Source organism: the organism of the source record quoted next, unplaced genomic scaffold (assembly GCF_019419815.1).
Source record: "Pyrus x bretschneideri cultivar Hongxiangsu unplaced genomic scaffold, Pyrus_bretschneideri_v1 Contig14, whole genome shotgun sequence".
In the NCBI taxonomy this organism is placed as follows: domain Eukaryota; kingdom Viridiplantae; phylum Streptophyta; class Magnoliopsida; order Rosales; family Rosaceae; genus Pyrus; species Pyrus x bretschneideri.
Window position 1 is genome coordinate 6,099,556 of NW_025999435.1, and position 24,473 is coordinate 6,124,028.

The window sequence follows — 24,473 nt, forward strand, 5'->3', positions numbered from 1 at the left end:
GGATAAACTGCTCAGTGCTACTAAGGTTCAGCCTTCTCAGAAAGATCTTAGAGCCAGCTGGCAAAGATGTTGGAAGCATGACAGGCTCTTGCATACCTTCACTTACACAAGGTAAACTTGGGCAACTTGGTGGATTTGGAACAAGCTCTGCACCGGACGGATCCCCAATATCCTCATCCGTAGGTAGATTGCCTCCAAATAGCATCTCCGTAAAGGAATGAACACCTATATTTGCCAAATCAAAAGAACAAGAAGGCCCATCCTAAAGAAAACAAAGAAAGATGTTATAAACAAAAGCTAAACCAATGAAAGCAAAAGAAATCGTAAGAAAGAAGAAAATGCATACATCTTTCTCAAGTGACACACATCCATCGAATTGAGGAGGCCTAAACACTTTCTTCTTCTTATGATGAAAATTGACATCGCTGTCATCCTGAGCACATTCAAGCGGTTGCTTGTTCAAAACTTGTTGACGCTGCAACAAAAAAAATTCATCTTTGTGCGAGTTAACTTCATCACCTACCTCTTCAAAAACATCTGAATGATAAGAAGACAAACATGGGCATTGAGAAGCTAAAGTCGCAGGTCCATCTTGCAAAAGAGCTGCATTACAAAACAACCCCTTCTCGGCGCATCATAGCGTGAATGAGATTAATTGGTGTCACTTGCCGTCCCTAGGTCTTCATGATATACCTTTGACTAGCAATGTGAAATCTCATTCCCGGATTTCACTGTTATAATCTACGCATTGTTATTATTGAACGTTTATGTTATTTTCGGGAATTTATATTAATTTATTTGAATTTAGATTTTAATTAAACCAATTGCGAAGTTTGAAGTTTGGAAATTAATTATTTAAAATCTGTAGATCTTTTGAGGTCACAATTTATATTTCTGAATAGAGCTCGATCCCACGAACGCATAGTCGAAAGCCGTTTGTGAGTCCGGATTATAACGGTATAGTTACGGATATTTGAAGTTGTGATACTATAGATTTTAGGAATTAATTATCTCCCACTTTGTGGGTAAGAGGCCCATATCGATATGAGGTTAAGGGGACCATCAGAATTGAAAAAAAAAAGAAAGAGGGGGAAGCAACCAATGAGGAGGAAGAGGAAAAGAAAGGGAAAAGAAAAGAAAAAGGAAGAAGAGACCTCCTCTCCCGTGTGTACACCCGTGCCCCCACCCGAGCAAATTTCGGTGATTTTCACCATCTTTTCTGTCGAACCACCACCATACAACACTTGAAACTTCTTCTACACATCCCTTCTACCATTTTCACCCAAGATTGTGGGTTTTTAGGTCAAAAATCGTGAAGAACAGTGCGAGGAACCCAGAGGTGTTTGACAACGATTTGGTCATTCTGGCCAGTTTCACCACCCATCAACACCTTCAATCAACTCCCCTTAGACCTAGGAACAAGATCTACCCAGTGGTAGGGGCGTTGGAACATCGAGGAAGGAGAATCGAATAACACTCACCTTAGGGTTTCTGGTGGGTTTGAGCTAAATTGGGGCTTTTCCCGGCTAAATTGGCTTTGGCCACAGGTATAAAGTTTGCTCTACTCACTGAGATCTACCTGCCTGTAAAATTTAGTAATTTTTAAAAATAGTTGAATGTTTCGGCGAGTCGAGGTGGTTGACCGCCACTTGCGGCGGTGCGTGGCCAATGGGCCACCGATGCTATTTTACGCTAAATTGATATCTTGATGTCAGAATTGATATCCATATGATGTGTTTTGATTATTGTGAACCTAGTTTGATTAAGGTACATTACTTGATCATTATATGAATCGATGATCCGACTGATGGATCGCGATAAGAATTTAGTATGTGGTTCTATGAACATAATGTGGACTTTGGGGAGTTATGGATTGGAAAATCGATGTACGGATCTTCCGGATCGAATTACGTAGGGTTGTGGACCCTACCGTTGATCGATAGTTGACTTTTGGTCAACATGTCTCTACATGTTTAAATACTAAATCTAGTACCACGGGATACTAGTGGGGCCACATTGGTTAGAGAGTGACTGGAATATATGTGATATAATTATTACCTTAATTTCTTATATTGATATCATTTGTGAATATGATTTGGGTTATAAATGAAATTTATATTGAAATGCGAATTATATGTATATATATGCCAAGGACCTATGTTTATTAAATGTGAATTCTATTGAAGTGTTATTTTTATTTCTGGCCATTGATCTATTTTCATTAAGTATGATTTGACTTGTGCATTGGAAATATGGTTTATATTGTATGATTTGATTGATGTGATGAAATGTGAAGGCTAGTAGTGGACCGTTAACCCATTGTCATGGGGTTTGTTGCTTCGAAACATGTGTCACCCCTCGTGTCATTATTTCATTCTCATTTCGTTGAGTCTTTGTGACTTAAGTAACTTGATCCATGTCTTGTTTCACTGATTGGTGTTATGCATTGTACTCTGCGATTTCGTTAAGTGATGGTCCGGAATCGTATCCTGGTTGGATTCCATTGAGTGATGGTCTGCAATCGTATCCTGGTTTGGATTCCGTTATGTGATGGTCTAGAATCCCTTTTGTTGTCTTGGCTCTATTGAGTAGTCCGAAATCCCATTCTTCCGAGATATAGGCTTCGGCCGAACTGTGTCGTTCTAGCCCTGCATTCGATGAATGGTATGTGTTATTGATGATGTGATGCTTGGCATTATTGTTTAATGTGATTATGGAAGGATGTGGGTTATGGTTATTGTAATTATGATTAGACTCGTTGACCATTGTGACTAGTGAATATGATTGTGCTCCATCGTTTGTTCTTTGTAATATTGTATGATATGCATTGTGATATATTGTTGAGACATAGCGATTTATGTGATGAATGTTCGAGTATAGTGAATTGGTGAACTACAAAGGGCTTGATCCATGTTGAGGGTGCGTAGGCAGTCTAACGAGGAGGTTAGATGCAGCCATAAAATATTCAGAAATTACTACGCAATTTGGACCTTGAGTGGTGCTTTATTCATGTCCCGGAGGCAGGGTATGTTAGATATACAAGTATTTGGTGAAGTCACATGTTGATCCTGGACATATTTCGGGATCAGGGCATGACAAGCAACCTACATAGGCACGGGTCACCGGATTGCTCCTGAACTCGTCCTTGGCCAGTAGGGTGATAAAAGCATTTGTGCATGAACGGGTACAAGACTCTCAATGCATATACATAGCTTGCAAAGATTCCAGCTATGTGTTTTTTTTTCTGCTTGCCTGGCACATATTGGACAAAACCAAACTACCTGCTGAAACGGTGAGGATTATAAGGCTAAATAACACATCAGTCTCTTTGCAGTAAAGAAACATACCCAGAGCGAAGACTTGTAAGATAATACAAATCTGAGAAACGAAGGTGTGAATCTTTTATGAGGCCTCGCCGCGCCAAGCCAACCCTTGCTAGATGGTCAATTCTCAAACCTTCACAGCTTCTAAACAATGCATGCGCCTGCAAATCATCAAGGCTCTTTCTAGAAAGCATGCTAGAGTACTTTGTCATCAAAGGCCCCATCTTGGCCGAAGTTAATGAAGAAGGCCCCAACTTGTCTGAAGTTGATGAAGAAAAATGAGTGCCAAAGTACTCACCTAACAAACCGTAGTGGTAGGGAAGTGATGTAGCACGATCTTCGGTGCTCGCTGAGTTCGAAACAACATTCAAGCCATCATAAATATTGGCTAAAACTGGAATAGCAAGGTTGAAACAAACATTCACCTGCAGCCTCTTGTTAGCCACTTTAAAGACTTCGAGGTAGATAAAGTTGACGTCATCTTTGAAGAAAACAAACTTACAAAGCCAACAAGCTAAGAAAACGGCTAGGTAAGATTCTTCCATGTGCTCTGACGCTACGCCAAGATCCCCAAACACTTTCAACTCAGCAGAAGCACGGCGCCTAGCTAAACCAATGGTACCTGACGGATCTGAGTCTCCCTTTGGTTTAGTGGTCTTGTTGTGACCACTTTTCTTCAAGGGCTTCTTGTACTTCATGGCATCCCAATACCAAAATTGGATCTATGAAGAAATCTTCATGCCTGAATTACCCTAAGCCTCTTAGGAAAGCTTGTGATATGCCCAAAACAAATAACAGCAACTTGCAGGCAATCCTCGGCTATTACGATGAGAAAATTCTTCAACGCCAGGAACAACCTCGTCGTAAAACTTACCCTGAATCAAGAAGCCTCCTATCTTGTGGAGATCCCAAAGTGATATCGACATCTACCCTTGTGACGTGTGAAGTGTGTTGGGGATACTTTAGAAGACCACGACTTAATATGCATCGAGTTGTCTTTGGCAGGAAGAACAAGCGCCTTAGGGCCAGTCAATGGCACACAAAGTTTCAATGTCATTCCCTTATCTTGCGAATCGCCTTCCTTCGAAAGAATAGTGATGGTATTGCCCTTAAAACACTTGAAAAATATCATGGCTGCAACAAAAAGAAAAGAAAAAAAAGGAAAAAAAAAAGACAACATAAGAATAAGGTGGGACGGCAAAGAAAACAAAAAGAGATTGCTTCACTAAAGCAAGAGACATGCAAGAAAAACCTCGTAAGCGTTGGAGAACGACGATGACAAAGTCACAACAACAAAAGGAACTCAGCCACAAAGCTTGAGCAGCATGGCAAAAAGGGCAGCTACAAGATGGTCCTTTAAAGCATGCTATAGTAGCAAAGAAAACTAAAGTGCTACGCAATCGCACTACACAACCCCGCAGCGATTACGCAAGTAGTTTCTTGCACTACACAGATTAACCCCGTTGCAGTCTTTTGCACAGCACCATGCGGTAAAAAGTGCCGCACTGCAACAAGCACCAAACAACAAAACTCACGGCAGTAAGTAGCAATTGCACATGGCACAGCAGCAAGCACAATGGCAATGCATGGCAAGGGTAGTTTGTGACAAAAACACACACCCAATTGCCCTATAAATAAGGGTCAATTGCTTCCTAATGCTATAGGGAGAATACATACCAAATAACAATAGGAAAATCAAAACAAGGAAGTACATTCCAGCTGCAAGAAGAAAACAATTCCAAAAAAAAAAAAAAAGAGAGAAGCTGATTTCAGCCATAAAGGAAAAAAAAATGTTGTTTTTTGCAACAAAAAAATCAGCAAAGAAAAGAAAAGGAAACCAAAAAAAAAAAACAAAAAGGAAAAAGGAAAGGGTTTCAAAATTTCCAAAACAACAAAGGAAAGTACACTCCTTGCCAAAATACAAAAGGAAATCCCTCCGAGGGATTGGATAGGAATAGATAACTCCCTAATTTCAAGGCATACTGAAAGCATAAGTAAATGATTTTTTATTTGGAGGGGACTACAAGAGGATTAGACATGAAGAAAACTCATTCCTTTTAATCCTACCATTTTGGAAAGGATTGGAATAAATAAGTTTTCTTCATGAGTAATTCATCTTCTACTCTCTAGTCGGACATAATTTTTTCATTACTCACCTCAATGAGTCTTTAAATTAGAGAGTTATCCATTCCAATACAATCTTAGATACCAAACGAGGCCTTACCCTTTGGCATTTACGTGGTATTGCAATAGGTAGGTCTCATTTTTCACTCGAATAAAAAAAGAAAAAGAACATGCTGGAGCATTTTCGTACAAAATGTTACAAGTTATCTCCATTTGATTAAGTTGCATTCTTTGTTGGATCCATATCTCTTAAATAGTTTAATTTGTTCTTATTTTTTTTTTTCTCTTTTTTTTTCTCCTTCCACCTTCACTCAATTGAAAAATGGAGAAAAAAAATTGCACTGGAAGCATAAAATTTTGTGGAGAGTGACCATGGAAATTGCTTTTTCTTCTTTGTACATATTCACCAAATATAGTGATGTTAAAATGCCATCCCTCTTTGCAGCTTGAGAATTATGTGTTTTTTTCAGGCTTGTTTTTCTTTCTCCATTATCTTCACATGAAAACCATTTGGAAATTGTAAACCCGGCGTTCGGATTATATCTCCTCCTTTGATTGGTTCCCACCTAAAAATTTTGGATGTAAACATGTAATTAGTCTCCCTCCCTCCCTTAGCAAATTGTAAAAGCCGGCGTTCGGACATTCTTACCTGCACTTGGTAACCAAGCAGTGTAGAAATACAGCCATCTGCACTTTAGTAAATTCTGTTCCAACACAAAATCTCATGCCACCACCAAAAGCCATGAAATGTTTGGATGCATTGCACACTTCTACGCCCTGCATTAATCCATTTTTGAAGTACAACTGAGGACTAAAATTATGGTACCAAAAAGAAGATTGCAGATGAACTAGAACTGTCCATTCTCTCATATTGAACTGACCTCCCATCTCCATGGATTGAAGGCTACTGGGTTTTCGTATGTGGCTGGGTTTAAGTGTACGGCTGGTGGACAAACCATAACTGCCCAACCTGCTGGAATTGTATATCCTGAACCACAACAAACGTGTATAGCAAGTAAAATTAGGATGACTTTCATGATTGCAACTTTATTGTATAATTGCAGAAGAAAAAGATATATCACTCCTTAATCACTCCTTACATACCCTTAAAATTTATTTCCCTCACTGCTTTTCGAAAGATGCCTGGAACTATATTTGCCAGCCTAACTGTTTCGCTGATGACCTGCAAGTTGAAACTGTCAGTTTGTAAGACAGAACTAGGAACATGAAATTCTTTTTTCTATATTTTTTTTTTTTTAAGAATTGAAAGTTGAAGTGTGAGACTCACCTGAAACGTGAATTTCATTGATTTGTACTCTTTCCACGTGAGTCCAGAATCGGAATTTTCCCTTTGCTTTAAAATCATCTCGTGCTCTTCCTGTCACAAGAAAAAAAAAATTTACCATGTTTTGAAATGTTGAAATCATTCACTAGGATGGTTTGAAATTTTTTTGTCGCACCGTTAATTGCTTTAGCACAAGGGGATGGTCTGTAAGAAACTTCATGGCTAATGTTATAGCCAGGGAAGTTGTTTCAAAGCTAGCGAAAAGCAGCACAAACATTAAGTCCAAAGCAATTCCCTCTGTAAGTATTGTTCCCTCTTTCTTAAGTTCTTCAAGCACGTAATCGAAAAAATCAATTGGCTGCTTCCGGGACTCTGCTCGTCTTTCCTGCAGCATGTTCTTGAGCATTCTCATTGCACTTTTCCTACCCTAAGAATGTCAAAACCAAGATAATAAATTAGATACTAGAATCTAGAATGCTTTCACTATTAAACTATTTCGTACTAAAACCATTTAAATTTTTGTGGCTAATTAAATGCAACAAACAAGTGTTATGGTGCAAAAGAAATATGTTTACCACTAAACATTTGTGATAAGCTGTTCCAGGGATGTCCATAGGAAAGGAGATCAATCCTTGTATGAACGCGACAAAGTTTTCCCGTAAGTTCTCCGAGGACTTATTTGACTCATAACTAATAAGTTTCTTTGCAGTGAGATCAAATATCATCTGCGAACACCAAAGATAATCAGACTCAAAAGTTCAAACCAGATACTAAGTTTTAGTGAATGCTAAGTCAAAAAGAAGAAAGGTTATCAGAAAAATACGCTTGCAATTGAGTCTTTTAATTCTGTACTGTCCTGAGATGACCATTGTTGTAACCTGCTGAGTGCTGCCTGTTCAATTTCCGGGATCATTTTCTTAAGGCTTTCAGGGCCAAACAGATGTAGGACCATGTTCTTGAGGTATTTGTACATGACCCCATGCAAGGAGCCAACATTTTGTCTGCCAAAAATCTCCGTGAATGTATCTGGATACCAACTTTGGAACAAATTTCCCTCTTGTTGGAACACAAAGTAATTGAGATCCGGGTCAGTTGATACGATAATTGGCCTTCCCACCAAATTACTCCTGAAAATTGGTCCGTATCTGGAAACAGAAAAATTCAGAATGCATGTTAAAAATATGAAAGAGAAAAGAGAGTCGAAGATTGCAGGAGGCAATGATTTTCATGCTCTTAGTTTCTCCTGCCCTACACTCATTGTTTTCCATTGATTCTCATTTGATTTATTCAATTCTGAGACTAGAAACAAGGAGAAGAGTACAGAAGGAGAAAAAAGGGAGCGTGCAAATCATTTCCCGCATAAATTATCACAAATTTCACCTTTTCATCCTTTCCTTGATGAAGGGAGGAATATCAGAAGAGGTGTTGGGAGTGAAGAATTGTAAAGTTTCCCCAAGTAGTGGCAATCCCATTGAGCCTGGTGGAAGTTTGCCATTGCATTTGGGATTTCTCCACCTATAAACCCAATGTGTAATGCTTATAACAACCAATGCTGTAATGCCCCATGCCCACATCTTTTCAAACTCTCACTTCTACTTCAGCTTCAAGAGATCTTGAAGTGAAGACTTAACAACAGATTTTTATGCTGCTACAAACACTTGATTTTTGACAGAAGAGGGGAAAAAATGGACAGCTTGAGATTGCTTGAAATGAAAGAATGGGCAGAGAGGAAGAAAAGGAAGTGCTGGCATGTATCTGATTAGGAGATCTTCTTAAATAGAAGACATTTTCTCATGCAACTAAGTTTTAGTCTCAATAACGTCACTGTCAATTAAACGCTTTCCAAGTATTCAAAAAGTGCATATAAACCAGTCATCAACTACTCAAAAATATTAGTAATATTACATTCCAGCTTTCTTTTGTATTGTAAATTTGGTTGCTCAATTATTTATTGGTTGAAGATAGAATAAATATTTATGGATTAATTCTGTCTAGAGAATACTTATAACCCTTTGTCAACCCCCTCTAGAGAAATTTGATTAAAGATTAAGCGTTGCATGACCATGAACCTCACAGGATGCTTCCTCTCTCTCTCTCTCTCAATGATTTGAGGTTATTGACAGGCCAGAATTCAGGCCATTTTTGAGGAGATTTTACAGGAACAGGACAGTTCCCTAGATTTTGAGTAGATAGAGGTTCACAGCATGTGTCTCTAATGGGTTTTACCAATATCTGAAATCATATCAAATATCAATGCTAAATATGATACAATATCTATGTGACGTTGCAGTTTCATTTTCTTTGTTTCTTAATTTGTTTGTTAGACTAAGATCTCTCCCTAGATATTTGCGTGATGGATCATACTCTCATACTAGCAAATATCAAACCCTCATTAATCTTAATGCATATATCAATGGTGATCTCAAATGGATTCAATCTTAATGCATGTATCAGTTGTGATCTCAAATATTGCAACTACCACTTGTGATTTTGTATGCATTTGCTTATTTGGTCTAAATAATGTCTACTAATATACGGACGCAAACAAAGTATGTGTGAAAATTTTTATTTTTATTTTTTCATTTTTCATTTTTTTTATTTTTTATTTTCTTTTATCAGAGATATGTTAAAATCACATGTAGGTGAGGTTTTGGAAAAAAACAGCAAAATTTTGTTTGTGTGAAGTTACATTTCTGCCCATATTTTTTATTCATATTCAGTTTTAATTAGAGGGTCAAATTGATAATTTCATAGAATTTTGGTTGACAATGAGGGTTGTATTAATATGTAGTTTAGTTAATGCTTAATTTGGACTTAGTAATGCCTAATTTGGTTTAGTAGCCCAACCTGTAGTATATTTGACCTAATTTGATCTTAATATAATGCTAATAATTTACCGTCTAATCTTGATAACCATCCTCTATATGAATATTAAGGTCCAAGTTTATTAGTGTTGATGCCAAAATTTGAACCAATGTAAAGTGTGCTGACTCTGCTAGGGAGAAAGCCATGAGTACCGGTGTTACACCAGTCCAAGAGCTTCTGATGCTTGATAGTGACACGGGTCCCTAATTAGTTAGTTCCATGACTGGTAACAAAGGAGACCTCTCATTTGTTACAAGAATAACCAATCAATGCTCGTCACGTAAATTGGTACTCTTTGGTCCTCGGCAGTTTCCATATTGAGCATTTGTCAATCTTCCTACCCGTCGGCGATGTTGGACGATCTGTCTGCACAAGGGAATTGTTGTTGATTGACAAACGTCATTTAGCTACATCCACCCAAGGCCCTTCGGTGGATATCGATAGGTGGATCCTGAGTTGGGTCAGTAGAATCACGAATGGTCGACATTCATACAAATAAATCGCATAAATAAACCACAACTAACTTGTAACTCAAGCAATTAAAAACATTTATCTTACACTCGAGGTCTTAAGTTATAATCCTCCTCCCCAGCTTGTATCAAAGGGAACAGAATGATTATTTTAGCCAAATATGGACACTAGTGTAAATTTTGGGTAGAAACTTGCATAATCTTTAAGAGTAGGCATGCTAATTTGACTGCATTGACCCATTTGGACACATAGAGCACCGCCCCATTGAGCCACGGACTGAACGGGAAGCAACAACTGCAACCACAAGTGTAGGTGTAGGTCACTGTACGTGGACCATGATCCACAATGATAAGCAGTTTCATTATATATAATACGAGTATTCCAATCAGTCACCATACCACAGGAGAAGGCAATTTTCACATGTACATCAATTAAACATGTTAGGCTATGCTTAGGGCTTATTTAGAAAGCATAAGGATGGAGATCCTCCAACTTTGACTGCGGTGATTTTTTTTTTTTTTTTTTTTTTTACTAGTTTTAAACTCATTCAACCATCTCAAAACCCTTCTCAATACTCAGAAAATATTATATGTGCATTTGCATACAATACAAATATAGGATGACACAGATTACTTAACTACTTTGGTTTTTATATGAAGATTAGTTAACTTCTTAAGGCTTGGAAAGCTTAATAAAAAATTGCAATATCCATTATAACCTTTGCAATCAAGGGAGTTTTAATATTTGTGTTACAAATCAAGAATATTATAGTAATTCAAGTTGCAAGAGTTTTAATAGGTTAAATTTTAATTTTACACTCAGCTTTCTCTATTTTGCTCCCTAGCTTTTCTCACGTATATTCTCCTTTACTGCAATTCTTCCTAAGCATAGGTATAGTCTGGGTAGAGATTGTTAATATTATTAATGATAGGAACTATTATTAACACTCCAAAAATTTCATTCTACAATCCTCATAAGTGTAGTTTTCTTACTAATTATAGAAAGTTTCGAGTGCAAAATGAGATTTTTAGAGTGCCAATAACAATTCCCTTAATGATAGCTGACGATCTCTTAGACCTTTAAACTTTTTTTAGTTTTATTTCCAATTTGTTTGATTTATTTTCCTTATGCGGAGCAAAATTCAAATTTAAAACCTCAAAATACACGAGTAAATATCTCTATAAGGAATTGACCTACAAGGCTGTTGCTTCAATTTCTTTGTTATTGTTTGAAATGGAAAATGAAAATGATCATGCTTGGGGGATTGGATCTGATGGTGGGAAAACAAGGAGTAGGATTATCTCCTCTCCTATTCTCATTCCCTTCCCTTCCCTCCTCTTACACATTGTTTTTTGTCTTATTGTCTCTATAAAAAAAAATAAAAAAAACCAATATAAGAAGTTGATGTGGCTTAACCGTAACTTTTCAAATAAGAGGGGAGAGAAGGGGAGAGAGATTAGGAGGGGAAAACAATCCGAAGGGTCCACTGGTGGGAAAACAAGGAGTAGGATTCTCTCCCCTCCTATTCTCATTCCCTTTTCTCCTCTCGTCTCACACATTGCTTTTTGTCTTATTGTCACTATAAAAAAAAAAAATTCAATATAAGATGTTGACGTGACTTAACCATGACTGTTCAAATAAAAGGAGAGAAAGGGAGAGAGATTAAGATGGGAAAACAATCCAAAGGTTCCACATCTAGAGATATCCTATGTTTAGTCTCAATTATCTTAGATCTGGTGGTGGGAAAGGGTCCGCATCTAGAGATCTCCTATATTTAGTTTCAATTATCTTTGTTGAATTCGCCGCCCTCATTTTGTCTACCAGTTGGAAGGTGCATGATCTCAGTTTGTCTACCAGTGGACGGTGTATGAAGATCCATATGGTTGGTTTATAATTACAGGGTGGCACTACTTTGTGAGGTGTCATTAAACATCGACCCTCAAAAACATTTACAACAAAATTTTTACCTAAAAATTGATTCTTTGAATTAAAGAATCGAAGTATAGTACTCTCTTCTCAAACAACTTGACGTGTTATGTGAGTATACACAATCGAATAAGGGAAATGATTTATTTTCATAGTATAATATAATTTAAAATACTTGTCAAAATATTTATTTTAAATCATCAATAAATAAAATAAATTTTACTTCAATAATGTATCGGATCAAATTGACAGTCTAACAAAATAACTTGATTCTATGTGCTGAAAGAGTTTAAGAGCAAATTATTTGTTACTTGGTGAATGGGTTTCGAGCTACTCGAGAAGGAGAAGATTGAGGAGAAAGTTGTTGTTTCTATCTATAAGGTGCGCATTGGGAATGCACTATGAATCAAAACTATAAGCAACAAGTAAATAGTAGTAGTAGTAGTAGTCAAAATGACTAAACCGCTTTTTACTGTTTATTTCTCGGCATCTTCCCTAAATTATGCCACGACTACCAAACCCTTTCCAGAACGTATTAAGTCCCAAGGACATCAATTATATAGGTAGAACTGTTGTAGCCAAGTTTACCAACACAAGTACATTCTTCTTTTTTTATTATTACAAGTCATACTATTACTCTAAACTACGATAAGGGAAAGAGAGAAGAGTTTTAATCTAGCAGTGTGTTGAAGTGAAAAACCCTACTCACCACTTGTAAGTACATTTGTTACTGTAAAGATTATTGTTTTTAAGTATGTAATTTTGGTTCTACAACATTAGGCAGATATTAGGAATACCATAATTTTGTATGTATCACCTAATGTGGCAGAAGTTTATTTCATTGAATGTTGATTGTATACATCATTTGCCAAATGTCATATGGTACAAATATATGTCTCCCTAACAATACTCTTTTGTGTAATTCTGGCCAAAATTATTCAATCATATCCAAGAGATTAAAGTTAATTCTTCAACCAGATAGTGTCCAACCAAACATTCAACACATTACGTAGACACATAAAACTAATTATATGTCGTCACCCTTTTAATAGAGATCAGCCTCACGTTGTGACCTACCTAGACATATGACCTCCTTGTATTAGAAAAAATTGCCAGGAATGTGATCAAGAATGGGGTCAGTTTTGTAAATAGCATTACTCAGTGATTTAATAAGACACACATATATACGATCATATTGTGTGTTTGTGTGTGTATTATGTACCAACTTGTGCCCTCAAGTTGCCTTGTACACTGGTACGTATCATGTGTTAATGATTTGATGATATATACCAGTTAGATAGAGAAGAACTAAGAATAAGTTGATACATAAAGAATTAATTAAGGTACCTGGTTAGCTTCTTTGTTTCTTCGTCATTGGAAAGTGATGATTAATATTGTAAATGCATACATGCATGTTTGTACATAATTCCTGAATCGTGTACCAATAATCTGGCATTAGTAAATTAATGACGGCTTAAGGGCTAATTTGGTATTGCTGTGATTTAAAAAAAAAAAAAAAACATCGTTTCTGCTGTGCTGTGAAAATAAACAGTTATAAAATAAAGTTGTTGAGTGTTTAGTAAATTTTTTTGTAAAATTTCTTTTAACAAAAAAAAAAAAAAAAAATGTCTGAGTGTTTGGTAAATTTTTATATAAATTGCTATGAATATGTTAAATGACTAAAAAGGATATGGTATTTAAGGTGATATAATAATTGTCATAGTCAATAATGTAAGGGCAAAAATTGTAATTTTGTAAAATATGTGAGCGTATACTTGCTATTTGAAAATTTATTAAATGGACACTGATTACTATGCTTTATTTAAAATAAAATAAAAAAAAAAACAAAGAGCTTTTATTAGGGTTTAGGGACATTGATGCTTTTCTACTATCTTTGACAACATATTTTTTAAAAGCACTTTTTTTATTTTAACCAAACACATTTGATGTTCTAGATTTCTTAATAAGCTATTTTTTTAAAGCGCCACAATCTCAAACCAGCCCTAAGATTTACATATTTTGTAAAACATATGACGTGGTCCAATACAATGGGAGTGAGGCGTAAGCAATTAATCTAATCTATATATCTAAATAATTAATGACCATACTGAAATCGATAATTCCGATGTTTCTTGTAAGATTTAGAAGCTCTAGTCTCAGCGTAGCTTTAAGTGCAAGTGTCTTTAGCTTTTTTGGTCATCTCTTCAGCCAGTCAAAGAGCCGTTCTTATTACGTACACATACATACATATCTTTTATTTGAGAACACGTACATATATAATAATTACAATAATACAAAATATGAACATGTACCACTTGTTTAGTTTGCAATGCACGCAAGCAAGTACCTGAAAAGTTTAAGGGACGATTAGAAGACTACTAATATCTCCAGAACACCCTAATACAGAACCTCTTGATTGTAAATACTGCATATAGTTTGTTGATCAATTTTCTAACAATTGAAGATTTGTAATTCTAGTGGGCATTGTTTAATCTGTTTAGAGCCTTCTTTGCTAGCAGTCCAAAGTCACAACCCTAATCACTACTACTTGCTGGTGGTTTGTAGGAAGCATGCTCGCTTAATGCCGCAACCATGTGGGCTATAATCTTTTATTCTTGTCCATAAATGTTGGCCCGTTGATTGGCGTTGTCTTAGGAGCTATTAGGTGGAATCAATGGAATTCGCACCCTTACTTTGTCTAGTTACCCTTGGCTCCATGCCTTGCCTCGGCCCTTTTTGACGCATTTTGTCACGTATTCTACCCTTACGAAACGCATGCCCAAAGAGAACATCAAAAGTAGCCCTAATGTACCAGATGGGGTGAACTTCCTTAAAATTAGTGCACCTAGTATCAATTTGTCCAAAGACTTGCACTGGACTAGTGCAAACCCAATTTCTTAGGGTTTTGAGGCTAATAGTTTGTCTAACATTGCTATCCATGCTGCAGAATTGGTTTGTTTGAGCCACTATAGACTATGTGGTCTTATTCAACTGCAATGCAAATGCTCAAGTACAAAACATATATATATATATATATATATATATATATACATATGTTATATTTCTTGCATCCAAAAGGTTCCAAACATTTCACTTCGGGTCTTCATTAATTTTTAAATGCATATGCTCCATAAAGAAATGAAGGTACACGAGCTAAGCAAAGCTGGATTTAAATGGTCAATTAGTCCCTAGGAAACATAAGCTGGTAGGGTTTGAAAATATAAGCTTTGCCTTGTAAAACAATCCAATTCCATTCAAGTTCCTTGATTCAGCTACAAGCCTAGCTACAATGAAGGGCACATGTTCCTTGATTAACATTGGATCGACATATCAGAGAGAGTTAGCTTTTGCTTGACCCTGACCTTTACATATATTTGCATACATATATACAAAATGAACTGAGAAAATATACATACATACATATATATATATATATATATAGAGAGAGAGAGAGAGAGAGAGATAGAGAGAGAGAGAGAGAGAGTGTTGATATTGGATTTCAAATTCGATCACTGCACATAAACATGCATGATGCAAGCAAACATAGATCAATGTGAAAGAGTTTTGGACACGGAAAGTTTCACATCCTTCGGCTTTGATACTTTTATGTTCCTATGTACTCATCACGTGCAATTAAGTTTAGATTTTGTTTTTTTCAATCAAACATGTGCATGCATGAAAGCTTACCTTAAATTTGATCTGTAGGTATCCTTTACAAATGAGCTTCCATTAAAGTCCAAATAAATATGAATTTGGAAACAAACATCAAACTCGTCAAAATTACATCCATATGAAACATGTACATAAATCCCAGCAGTGTCCAGATGAAACTTTCTTTACCTTAATGCCTCTGATTTTGCTCACCATCCATCACATAAGCTTCAAATCCAACAACAAGCTTGAGATCAAATATCTTAGCCTAATTAGTCAAGATCCCCAAATTGAGCGAATTAACAATAGCCCTCTAAACTTATTCACAACATTGGGCTCCATTCACTGAGCATGTTAGCTCGATCCAATTTATTATTAAGATTGGGGTGAAGTGCCGATAAAGTTCATTAATTATCATTTCAGTGAAAATTAGGTTCATAAATTATTGTTTCTATAAAATAAGTCCCTAAATTCATTAAAAATTGCTAATTTCATCCCTACTATTATATTCAAGGCTATTTTATCTAATTTTTCATCAACTTAAGTCACTTTAGAGTGTGATACCGTTCTTTTCTCGCCTATAAGCCCTTAACATTTCATATAGGTTACGAATCTAACGTATAATTTACCCTCCAAAGTTAACTCTGTACATTATTTATATGTAAAATTATCAATCTACCCTCGAATGTGTATCACATGCAAATAACATGACTTAAGTTGATCGAAAATTGAATATAGTAGCCTCAAATATAATATTAGGGATGTAATTAGCAGATTTTTATAATTTAAGCACTGATTTTTCTTAAAAAAATTATTTAGGGACCTAATTTTCACTCAAGTGATAATTTAGGGACTAAATTGACAATTAACCCTTAAGATTGGGAGATTTCTTGTGGGGATGAAAGTAGGGGTGGGCAAACAGGTCCCCAACCCACGGGGTCGGGATGGGTCCATGCGATTTAAGATGGGTACAGGGCGGGTCTAATAATTCTAAACACAAAACAAGGCGGATTGACGTGATTAGCATGATGTCGCCGATCCAAAAAGCTAAGGAAACAGGAGCCCAGCCCAACCCGTTTCTAGCATGGGATAATTGGATTGGATTTAGTGATTAATCAATCCTACACTCTCCACCATTGGATTGGATTTTTTATTTTCATCATCTCAGAGACTTAGACAGAGATTGAGTCATTCAGTCTCCCCTTCTCCCATTCATTCATGACTCAAGTCACTCGAGTCTAGTCCTCGACATCAGTCATCCATCAGCAATTCTCCTGCTCCACAGCCCTCTACGACCACCACTAACAACCACCATCACCATCGTCTCTCCCAATTACAACCACCCCATCACCTTTGTCAAGAAATACCACCATCATCATGAAACAGCTCTTTCTGCCCTTATTATCTTCCTCTATTCATAAAATGTTTTCTTGAATTGTTTGGTGGTATACATAAAGTGTATGTCAATAGTTTATACAAAAGTAGTGTATATTCGTATTAAAAAAAATTAACTTCAGCTCCTCAAAGAATTAGTAGAAACTCTTCAAAACAGTAAGTGAGCGATTCACAAAATTTCGTGGTTTTAATCGAAATTGTTCATATATACAAATAGATGGTCAGAATCTGTAAAAGTATTACGATTGGTCTATTTATTTTCTATAGCTAGTTGATTAAACGACATTGGTTTTACCTAGATGATCTTTACATAGTTGTTGACAACATAATCCTTTCAAATTATAAACACAAATTTCTGCGAATCAACCACAAAATATTTTGCGAATGATTTTCTCCTCATTCTCAAACATTGTTGAAAAATAATGAGCTTGAACCCGTCTCTTTTAAAATGTCATGATCCATTAACCAATGTCATAGAGTTATGAATTATTAAGACTAGCTCAACTAACTATGTAATAATGGAAGGTTTGCCATTCATAACGTCAGCAGTAATGAATTGGAAGCCTACCTAATTTGGCGGCTAAATGTGGGAAATTTGTCACCCAACAATCCAACATATGCATTGTATTTTGTTTGTATTTGCTTATTTTTTTATTAACTAAAATCTACATAGGGGCTGCGAGGGTGGAATGTGCCGCACAATGAGCTAATAATAATGTGGTTCAAATTCATTTTTGGCAAGAATCGAACTTAAGACCTTTCACTTACCAGTGAAAATGAAATTACTAGACCCTAGTATTTTTTAAATATTGAAAAATTCTAAAGAAATATGATGGCATTCGAAATGGCAATTTGGTATGGGCTTGTTGGGAAAATCCCCTGCTTCATTTAATTCAGATTTTGTTCGCCACTCCGCATTGTAAAGTGTTGGCAGTGTCGTCTGTTTGTACAAATAACATTACTGAAAAAAAAAATAGAGCATGCAAGCACAAAATGTGCGTGAGGATCACTTTCCTTTTATAAGGACACACCTAATCAGTCTACATTTTAACAAGAATATGAACTGAGCTACCTTTTTTATAACATGTCTGGAATGAACAGAGTGAACCAAAACGACGTCGTTAGTCATTAACTAAATCAGACCGGAACGTGCAGTTAACTAAACAAATAGTAATGTATCAAAGACAGTACGATTCATGTGCATTGTGCAATTTAATTCAAGTGGCACAAAAATGTTACTGCAAACTGCCATCTAAAATGTACACCCAGTTTGGCGCTTGCATTGAGAATACATTGAACAGGCACTGTAGACTCCAATGTATACGTATAGAATTTTGTTCAGAAAGTTAACACGTAAAAAACACGGCATGACTCAATTACTACTATAACCAATTTTGTAAAATTTGAAACTGAAGCACAAATGAAAGAAAGATTCGAAGACAAAACTTTCTCATTTACCGAAAGTTGTCTTAAACTCATTGGAGGGGAAATCTATAATATGTTGAAAATAATCTCTGTTTGTGTACTTGTAGGCATTGGGAAGAATAAAAAAAACATGTGAAATACTGTATCACGTCGTACAAATCCTCTATGTGAACACAAACCCCCCACCGTTGATTAAAACCCTATATAGATCGTGAAGAAAATGTGTTCAAAAACTAGTAATGACCTTCTCACCTGTTATAAACACAGCCTTGAATTATTGCACGCAAGAAAGAAGAACCACTGTTGTTAAACCACTTCTATTCTTGGTGCTGCAAGGATACCGAGAAGAATGATCAGAGACAATCTTCATTTGTAGGAAGTAATTAAGATTTGTCAACATGAATCTTTGTGTTCGATAGCTTTCTTAGCTTCCTGTCATGATTGAGCATTGCACTTACACTCTCAATCACCAAAACAATCTGCAGGGTGCAGAGGCAAATTAGTAGAGATGAATCAAAATTGTAAATCAGCAATTGGGTTTATCAAATATCATACGGCCTACATAGCTTCATGTATCAATTGGTTTTCCATAATCAGCTGATTTAAAGTGGTAACCTTAAAGTTCTCCATTTAGATTGACAATTTCAAATGCGTGAACTCGAGTCAAATAATAAGGGAAAATTTGGTTAATGCGACGAAGACAATTCTCAACTTTCAATGTATACAAGAACAATGTACAGAAGTTTTTATTATCATTTAGGTATGTTACGCAAAAGTATTATACTCAACTACATAAACACGAGTTTTAGAACTAAATAGTACTTGGAAAACCATAAAGTAATATCCAACATGAAGAAACCTGATTTCCCTTCTCAATTATGTTGGCAATTAATACTAAAATGGTCATTGTGCAAAGTACTCAAGCTGATAAGAAATGATCATGCTAACAAGACTTTTTCATTCAAGTGTGGAAGTATGTATAGCAGGGTGATGACTTTCTCTCATGGTTTATTTCACGAAAATCTAGCTATGAATCAACTATATAATAACGGAAGGTACATTTTTTCTGCCATAGAAACTCTTATACGAATCATCTGATGCTCTAAAGTATTAATGGACGAAGAATAATATGTCAGAGTTTACAAACCTGCAAACAAGCATAAGTAATTGCAGTAGCGAAGTAGAAATTTGCATTGCCAGTGCCCTGCAAGTTTGAAAAAACGTCCTTATGCATAAGAATCACTTGTATTTCATGCCAACATTCAGAACAAGTGAACTATAGAGAGTGCCATACCCTCCATATCCATAGGTTGTGCATCACAGGGCTAAGGAGAGAAATGCCAACATAAACGCTGAAGAGGCAGAACGAGAATTGCATTTCTGCATATCATAAAATACAAGTTTTAATATGTAAAACTAAAATGCATAAAGTGAAATAAAAAGTGAACCTACTGACTTACCTGACAGTTCATTAACAAACCAGCCCAACAAACCAAAGTACAGAGCTGAATCCCCAACCTAAGCAATATTTCAAGAATAATAGACAAAGCAAGAACAAAATATCAGGTCGCCCATCACAAAATAAGAAGCACAGGCATCGAGACTTTAGCTTCAGTACCAGTGTAAAGTGGGAGACTTCTAAAGCAAATGGGGAACTTACAGAAGGATAAGACTTAAGCATTGAGGAGATAGTGATGTAGACAAAAGCAAGAAAGCACGGACGATGCTTCAGTCGTATGGCCAATGGAAATATCATAAAGAGAATATTCATTTGGAAAACTATCAGGAAGAAATTTCTGAAAAAATCAAAGACCTCTGCAAAGAAATACCTGCATCAAAATATTAGATGAATGATTAAATTAATGCCACATCTCAAAGAGAAATTTAACTGCTCCAAAATCCAGTTGCAAGGTAATTTGGGGCTTACCATAAGACACCTATATTTGGAGACAAATCTTGAAGTGAGAATGAAACCATACAGTCTGCAAGAACGAGCCATAAATTTTAGGAAAAATTAGACTACTGATTTAACAATTAAATAAAATTTCCAACAGCAACCCTTCACATCAGAGGAAGCACAGCATTTATGAGGCAAAAGCTAACGCCCATAACATTAAAGGCAAGCATAAAAGTCTAACCACATTTGTTATTGGCATGTTAATCATGTTCTGAAATAAATCACGCAATAAGGACCAAGCAACAAAGGATTTACTTCTGTTACAACTGTTTCATATGGCGGGCTATTCAGCATAGGAGATAAGATCATAAGGCTATCCTTGGGACATAACTGGATAAAATCACTGTTTAGAAGGAATAACCTTTTAGTTGCATCAGTCTTCAATTTTCATTTTTACTTTCTTTTGTTGGTGAGTTGGGAGGGAAGGGGGGAATGGAGACTACGAGATAGCATCAATCATGTAGTTACTACCGTGAGCCATTCACCTAAGTATAGGCTTCAAGTGCTCTGGATCATTATAGAAGCAGCAACCATAGCGAACACTAGGACCCTGTGCAGAGCTCTAGTCCATATGCAAATGCGCTTCTCTTGGTGCTAATTTACCATAATTGTCCTGGAAAATTGGAATAGCTTTGAAACCTCCGCAATCTTTAGTTTGTTTTGTGTAAATTGATTTTATATGCAATTCTATTGACTCATTGTTTACTATCCAGAGTTTTACATGTGGACTGGATGACCTTTTAAGAATTGTAAAATAGCTTTTTACATAGACTTGAAAATTTCAGTTGACATCTTAATCAACCTCATAAAGGACTTGAATCAGTCATAATGCTCATATGATCAGTCCACTCCCTTCAACAGATTTTTCAAATCTTATTTTGCACAAACACGTAGAAAATTGGGCAGAAAAAAATGCATATATGTACAATGTGCCGTTGATACCTTTCAAACATCTCCCAGAGATCACCATACTGTTTAGCAGATACGCCACAGAGAAATAACACGTAGGCTGACCACATAATAGCCCACAATAAGAAAAGTCCGACAGGTCTCCAAGAGAAAACACGGGGTAGCTCTAATTGATTAATAACTTTCTCCTGCTGTTGACAACTATCACTTGAGGAGTTATCTTCAACTTTACCATATCTCTTCAGTAGCAACAGTTTCCTAGGAGTATCTGGACCATATCCTAATAAAAGAATCATCTGGCACAAAAGTGAATATTTTTTACTATGCATAAGTAGGCAAGAAACATACGAAACATGCCCAAAAATCATCTTTTTAGATTTTTTTATATTTGATAAGAAACATAACTTCTAACTTCATTAACAGATTGGAAGATAATTTCTTAATTACATCAAACACGATAAGTCAATGAAAAAAGGGGCATACTGGAATTATGAGAATCATAGGATAAAGAGACAGATGTGTTGCTATGACCCACCCAAAAGCAGCCAAGGGAACCAGTCCTGCAGTACATCAGAAGAAGAATATCAGATAGGAAACTTTATGTAAAAAGCAGCACAATCCATTGACCTACATGCCTTCACCCATTCCTAAATCAAATTCTAATATCTCACCTTAAAGCATAAATTTGGGAAAATTATTTGTCAAACACAAGTAAAAGAATATCTTCCTTGAGAAAGTTTAGAACATTGGAATCAGAAAATTAATCAATCATGATTAGATGTGCTAAGATCATATGACTGGAACTGCATGGTATCAATACCACTTAAGTCCACATGTTCAGTGTCATCAATTGATACTGCTTCACTTAGATTTATAATGAAATTTTAAAGAACCAAAATGTTTATGCACAATAAAGCTGTCTCCTGTAATAAGATCATAATTTGTCTGTAATTAACTTTATGTCACAACTCACAACAATATAAAGGCGGGGACTTGTGTGGGTAATGCTTACAACATGAAAGCCTATGTAGTCTCAAATATGTAAACAAGAAATCTTGTAACCAAAGTTGAGAATATATACATTATTATTTTAAGGAAGGAACAATTCTCCTGAACAAAATGACAAACAGAAATTAGAAAGAAAAATACCCACGAGTAAAAAATAAAAACAAAAATATTTACAAATAGCCAACAGAAACAATCAAGTCAGAAGGATTATCGTTAACTTACTTTTACATGCTCCATACAAGGCCAGTATGATCGCAAAATTCTCAATTGGAGATGTTGACAAACCCACACATGCAACTATCGTGAAAGGATTCCATAGATACACAAGAGCAGCAATATCTCCAGAAGGGAGCACCTCTGAAAACAACAAATATGAGCAATGCATTAGCCTGTGAATGGCACTGGGTAGGCAAAACTATCACTGCATCCACAGATATCTAGTTGCTTTGTTGTATAACAGTTTTCTATTTCATTCGAGGAACTTATACAAAAAAAAAATGGCTACTCATAATTAGGAGTTAAGGTATCTCGACTTTAAATGGTAAGCTTACCAATGCTTTCTAATGTCGTATCAAGATCTAGTGACTTCAAACTCTGCCGGTATGCAACCTGAAGAGTCTGACCAGTAGCACGAATAAGCATTGCATTCAATATATCTGCAACCACATAAACCAAACTGTATCCAAAAATGGGTTGTATCAACTGTCTGTCTAGATATTCAAAATAAGTCAAACAACGAAAGAAAACTAAGGAACTCTAAATTATTGGAATGTATAACGTGACAGAGTGATACAACATAAAGATGAATTTGTTGTCACAATTGAGCCTGTGCAGTTTTATTCAGTTTGGTAAGTTATCAAGTAAAATCAAATCAAAACTTAAAAGTAAAAAAAATCCAACAAATCATATTACTGCAATACAAATTCACAACATTGACTAGAATGTACTATCATGATGAATTATAGAGCGTGGTCGTGCTGCAATTTAGAGCTTTCAAGATCTTCTTTAAGTCCATATCAACAACAAAGGAAAACAAATCATGTAGCACATGAATTCGTAGATTGGGCGGCACAGAGAGAGAACTACGGAAAAGATACAAGATAATTCTTACCTGCAGAGAAGATGATTAGGTTGCCCTTCAATTCTGCAGCACCAATCAAAATATTCAACAAATTACCAACTGAAAAACATAAAAGAAAAAAAATCAACCACCAAAATTTCACATTCACTTAATTGGGATTCATTGCAACCAATCAAGACCCAACATAAATCACAGAGTAATGCCAATGGGAACAAAATTTGAAAAAGGGAAAAGCCTTAGCTGGAACGGTACCGTTTGACTGTGAGTGGCCCGAGAAGTGAGAGTAACAAAGGAGACCCATGGTACATAGATCCTGCAAAAAAAAACCCAACAGATGAAGAAAAAAATATGATCAAAAAGATTATAATTTCCAAAATTAAGCATAAAGTTTAGGAAAGTGAGTAAATTATAAATAAATATAAAATATAAAAAAACCTGCATAGGGAGACATTGATGATTGCTTCAACCAGTAACCCTCAGCAACTGAAAAATAAAATTACCAAATTAAAGCAAAATAAAGATAAATTGAAAATTTAGGGTTTTGAGCAAGCTAGAGAGAGAGAGATTACGGCGGCGGAGGCTGGTGAGAGGAGTGGAGACTTCGGGGCGAGAGGAGAGGTTGAGATTTTTGGGGAAGTAGATGAGAACGAGCCTGAATAGCACTGACGCCGCCGCCCATGTCCAGAAGCTTCAGGGCTTCTGCTTCTGCCTCTTCCTCTTCGTGCTCTGCTCCTCCGTCTTCACGTCCATTTTTCTGACAGTTTTGCCGTGTATTTTGGGAGCGAGATCAGTAGGAGAGGAGGGAGACGACTCGGACGAGTTTGAAAGGATAAAACGACTGCGTTTTCACGCTTTCAGATTGTTAGAGCTAGTTTGGTATTGCTTTGTTTTTTAAAAAATACTAAGAATTTTTTTTTTTTTTTTTTTTGACTAATATAAGATAAATTTGTTAAGTGTTTTGGTAAACCTTTTATTTTTGTAAAAGTGCTTTAAACAAAAAAAAAATTGATAAACCAAATTATATTAAAGACAAAAACATCTAATACAACTATT

The 24,473-nt window shown here is 35.9% G+C and overlaps 1 protein-coding gene and 1 pseudogene across 2 annotated transcripts; both read right to left on the reverse strand.

Moving 5' to 3' along the window:
* Positions 1 to 5,535: 5,535 nt before the first annotated feature.
* On the reverse strand, positions 5,536 to 8,462 carry LOC103934599 (cytochrome P450 87A3). Of its 2 annotated transcripts, XM_048580060.1 has the most exons (7): positions 7,308 to 7,568; positions 6,908 to 7,159; positions 6,736 to 6,825; positions 6,552 to 6,630; positions 6,329 to 6,435; positions 6,097 to 6,224; positions 5,536 to 6,013 (listed from the first exon to the last, which is right to left on the reverse strand). In XM_048580060.1, exons 1-7 carry the CDS (start codon positions 7,455 to 7,457, stop codon positions 5,914 to 5,916), a joined length of 906 nt encoding a protein of 301 aa, XP_048436017.1. In that variant the 5' UTR covers positions 7,458 to 7,568; the 3' UTR covers positions 5,536 to 5,913. The 2 variants fall into 2 exon arrangements, with proteins under 2 accessions (XP_048436017.1, XP_048436018.1); XM_048580061.1 differs by lacking the exons at positions 5,536 to 6,013; positions 6,097 to 6,224; positions 6,329 to 6,435 and adding an exon at positions 8,113 to 8,462 and having other exon boundaries at positions 6,544 to 6,630; positions 7,308 to 7,457; positions 7,556 to 7,877.
* Positions 8,463 to 18,461: 9,999 nt separating this feature from the next.
* LOC103934592 lies at positions 18,462 to 24,473 on the reverse strand (annotated as a pseudogene).

What these genes read in the sequence shown, in the direction of transcription:
- LOC103934599 (XM_048580061.1), bottom strand. Translation starts at nt 8,306, where the DNA reads ATGTGGGCATGGGGCATTACAGCATTGGTTGTTATAAGCATTACACAT. An exon ending in TAAAAGACTCAATTGCAAGC is followed by an intron (nt 7,458 to 7,555) that starts GTATTTTTCTGA and finishes TGGTGTTCGCAG; the next exon opens with ATGATATTTGATCTCACTGC. An exon ending in CAATGAAATTCACGTTTCAG is followed by an intron (nt 6,631 to 6,735) that starts GTGAGTCTCACA and finishes TTCAACTTGCAG; the next exon opens with GTCATCAGCGAAACAGTTAG.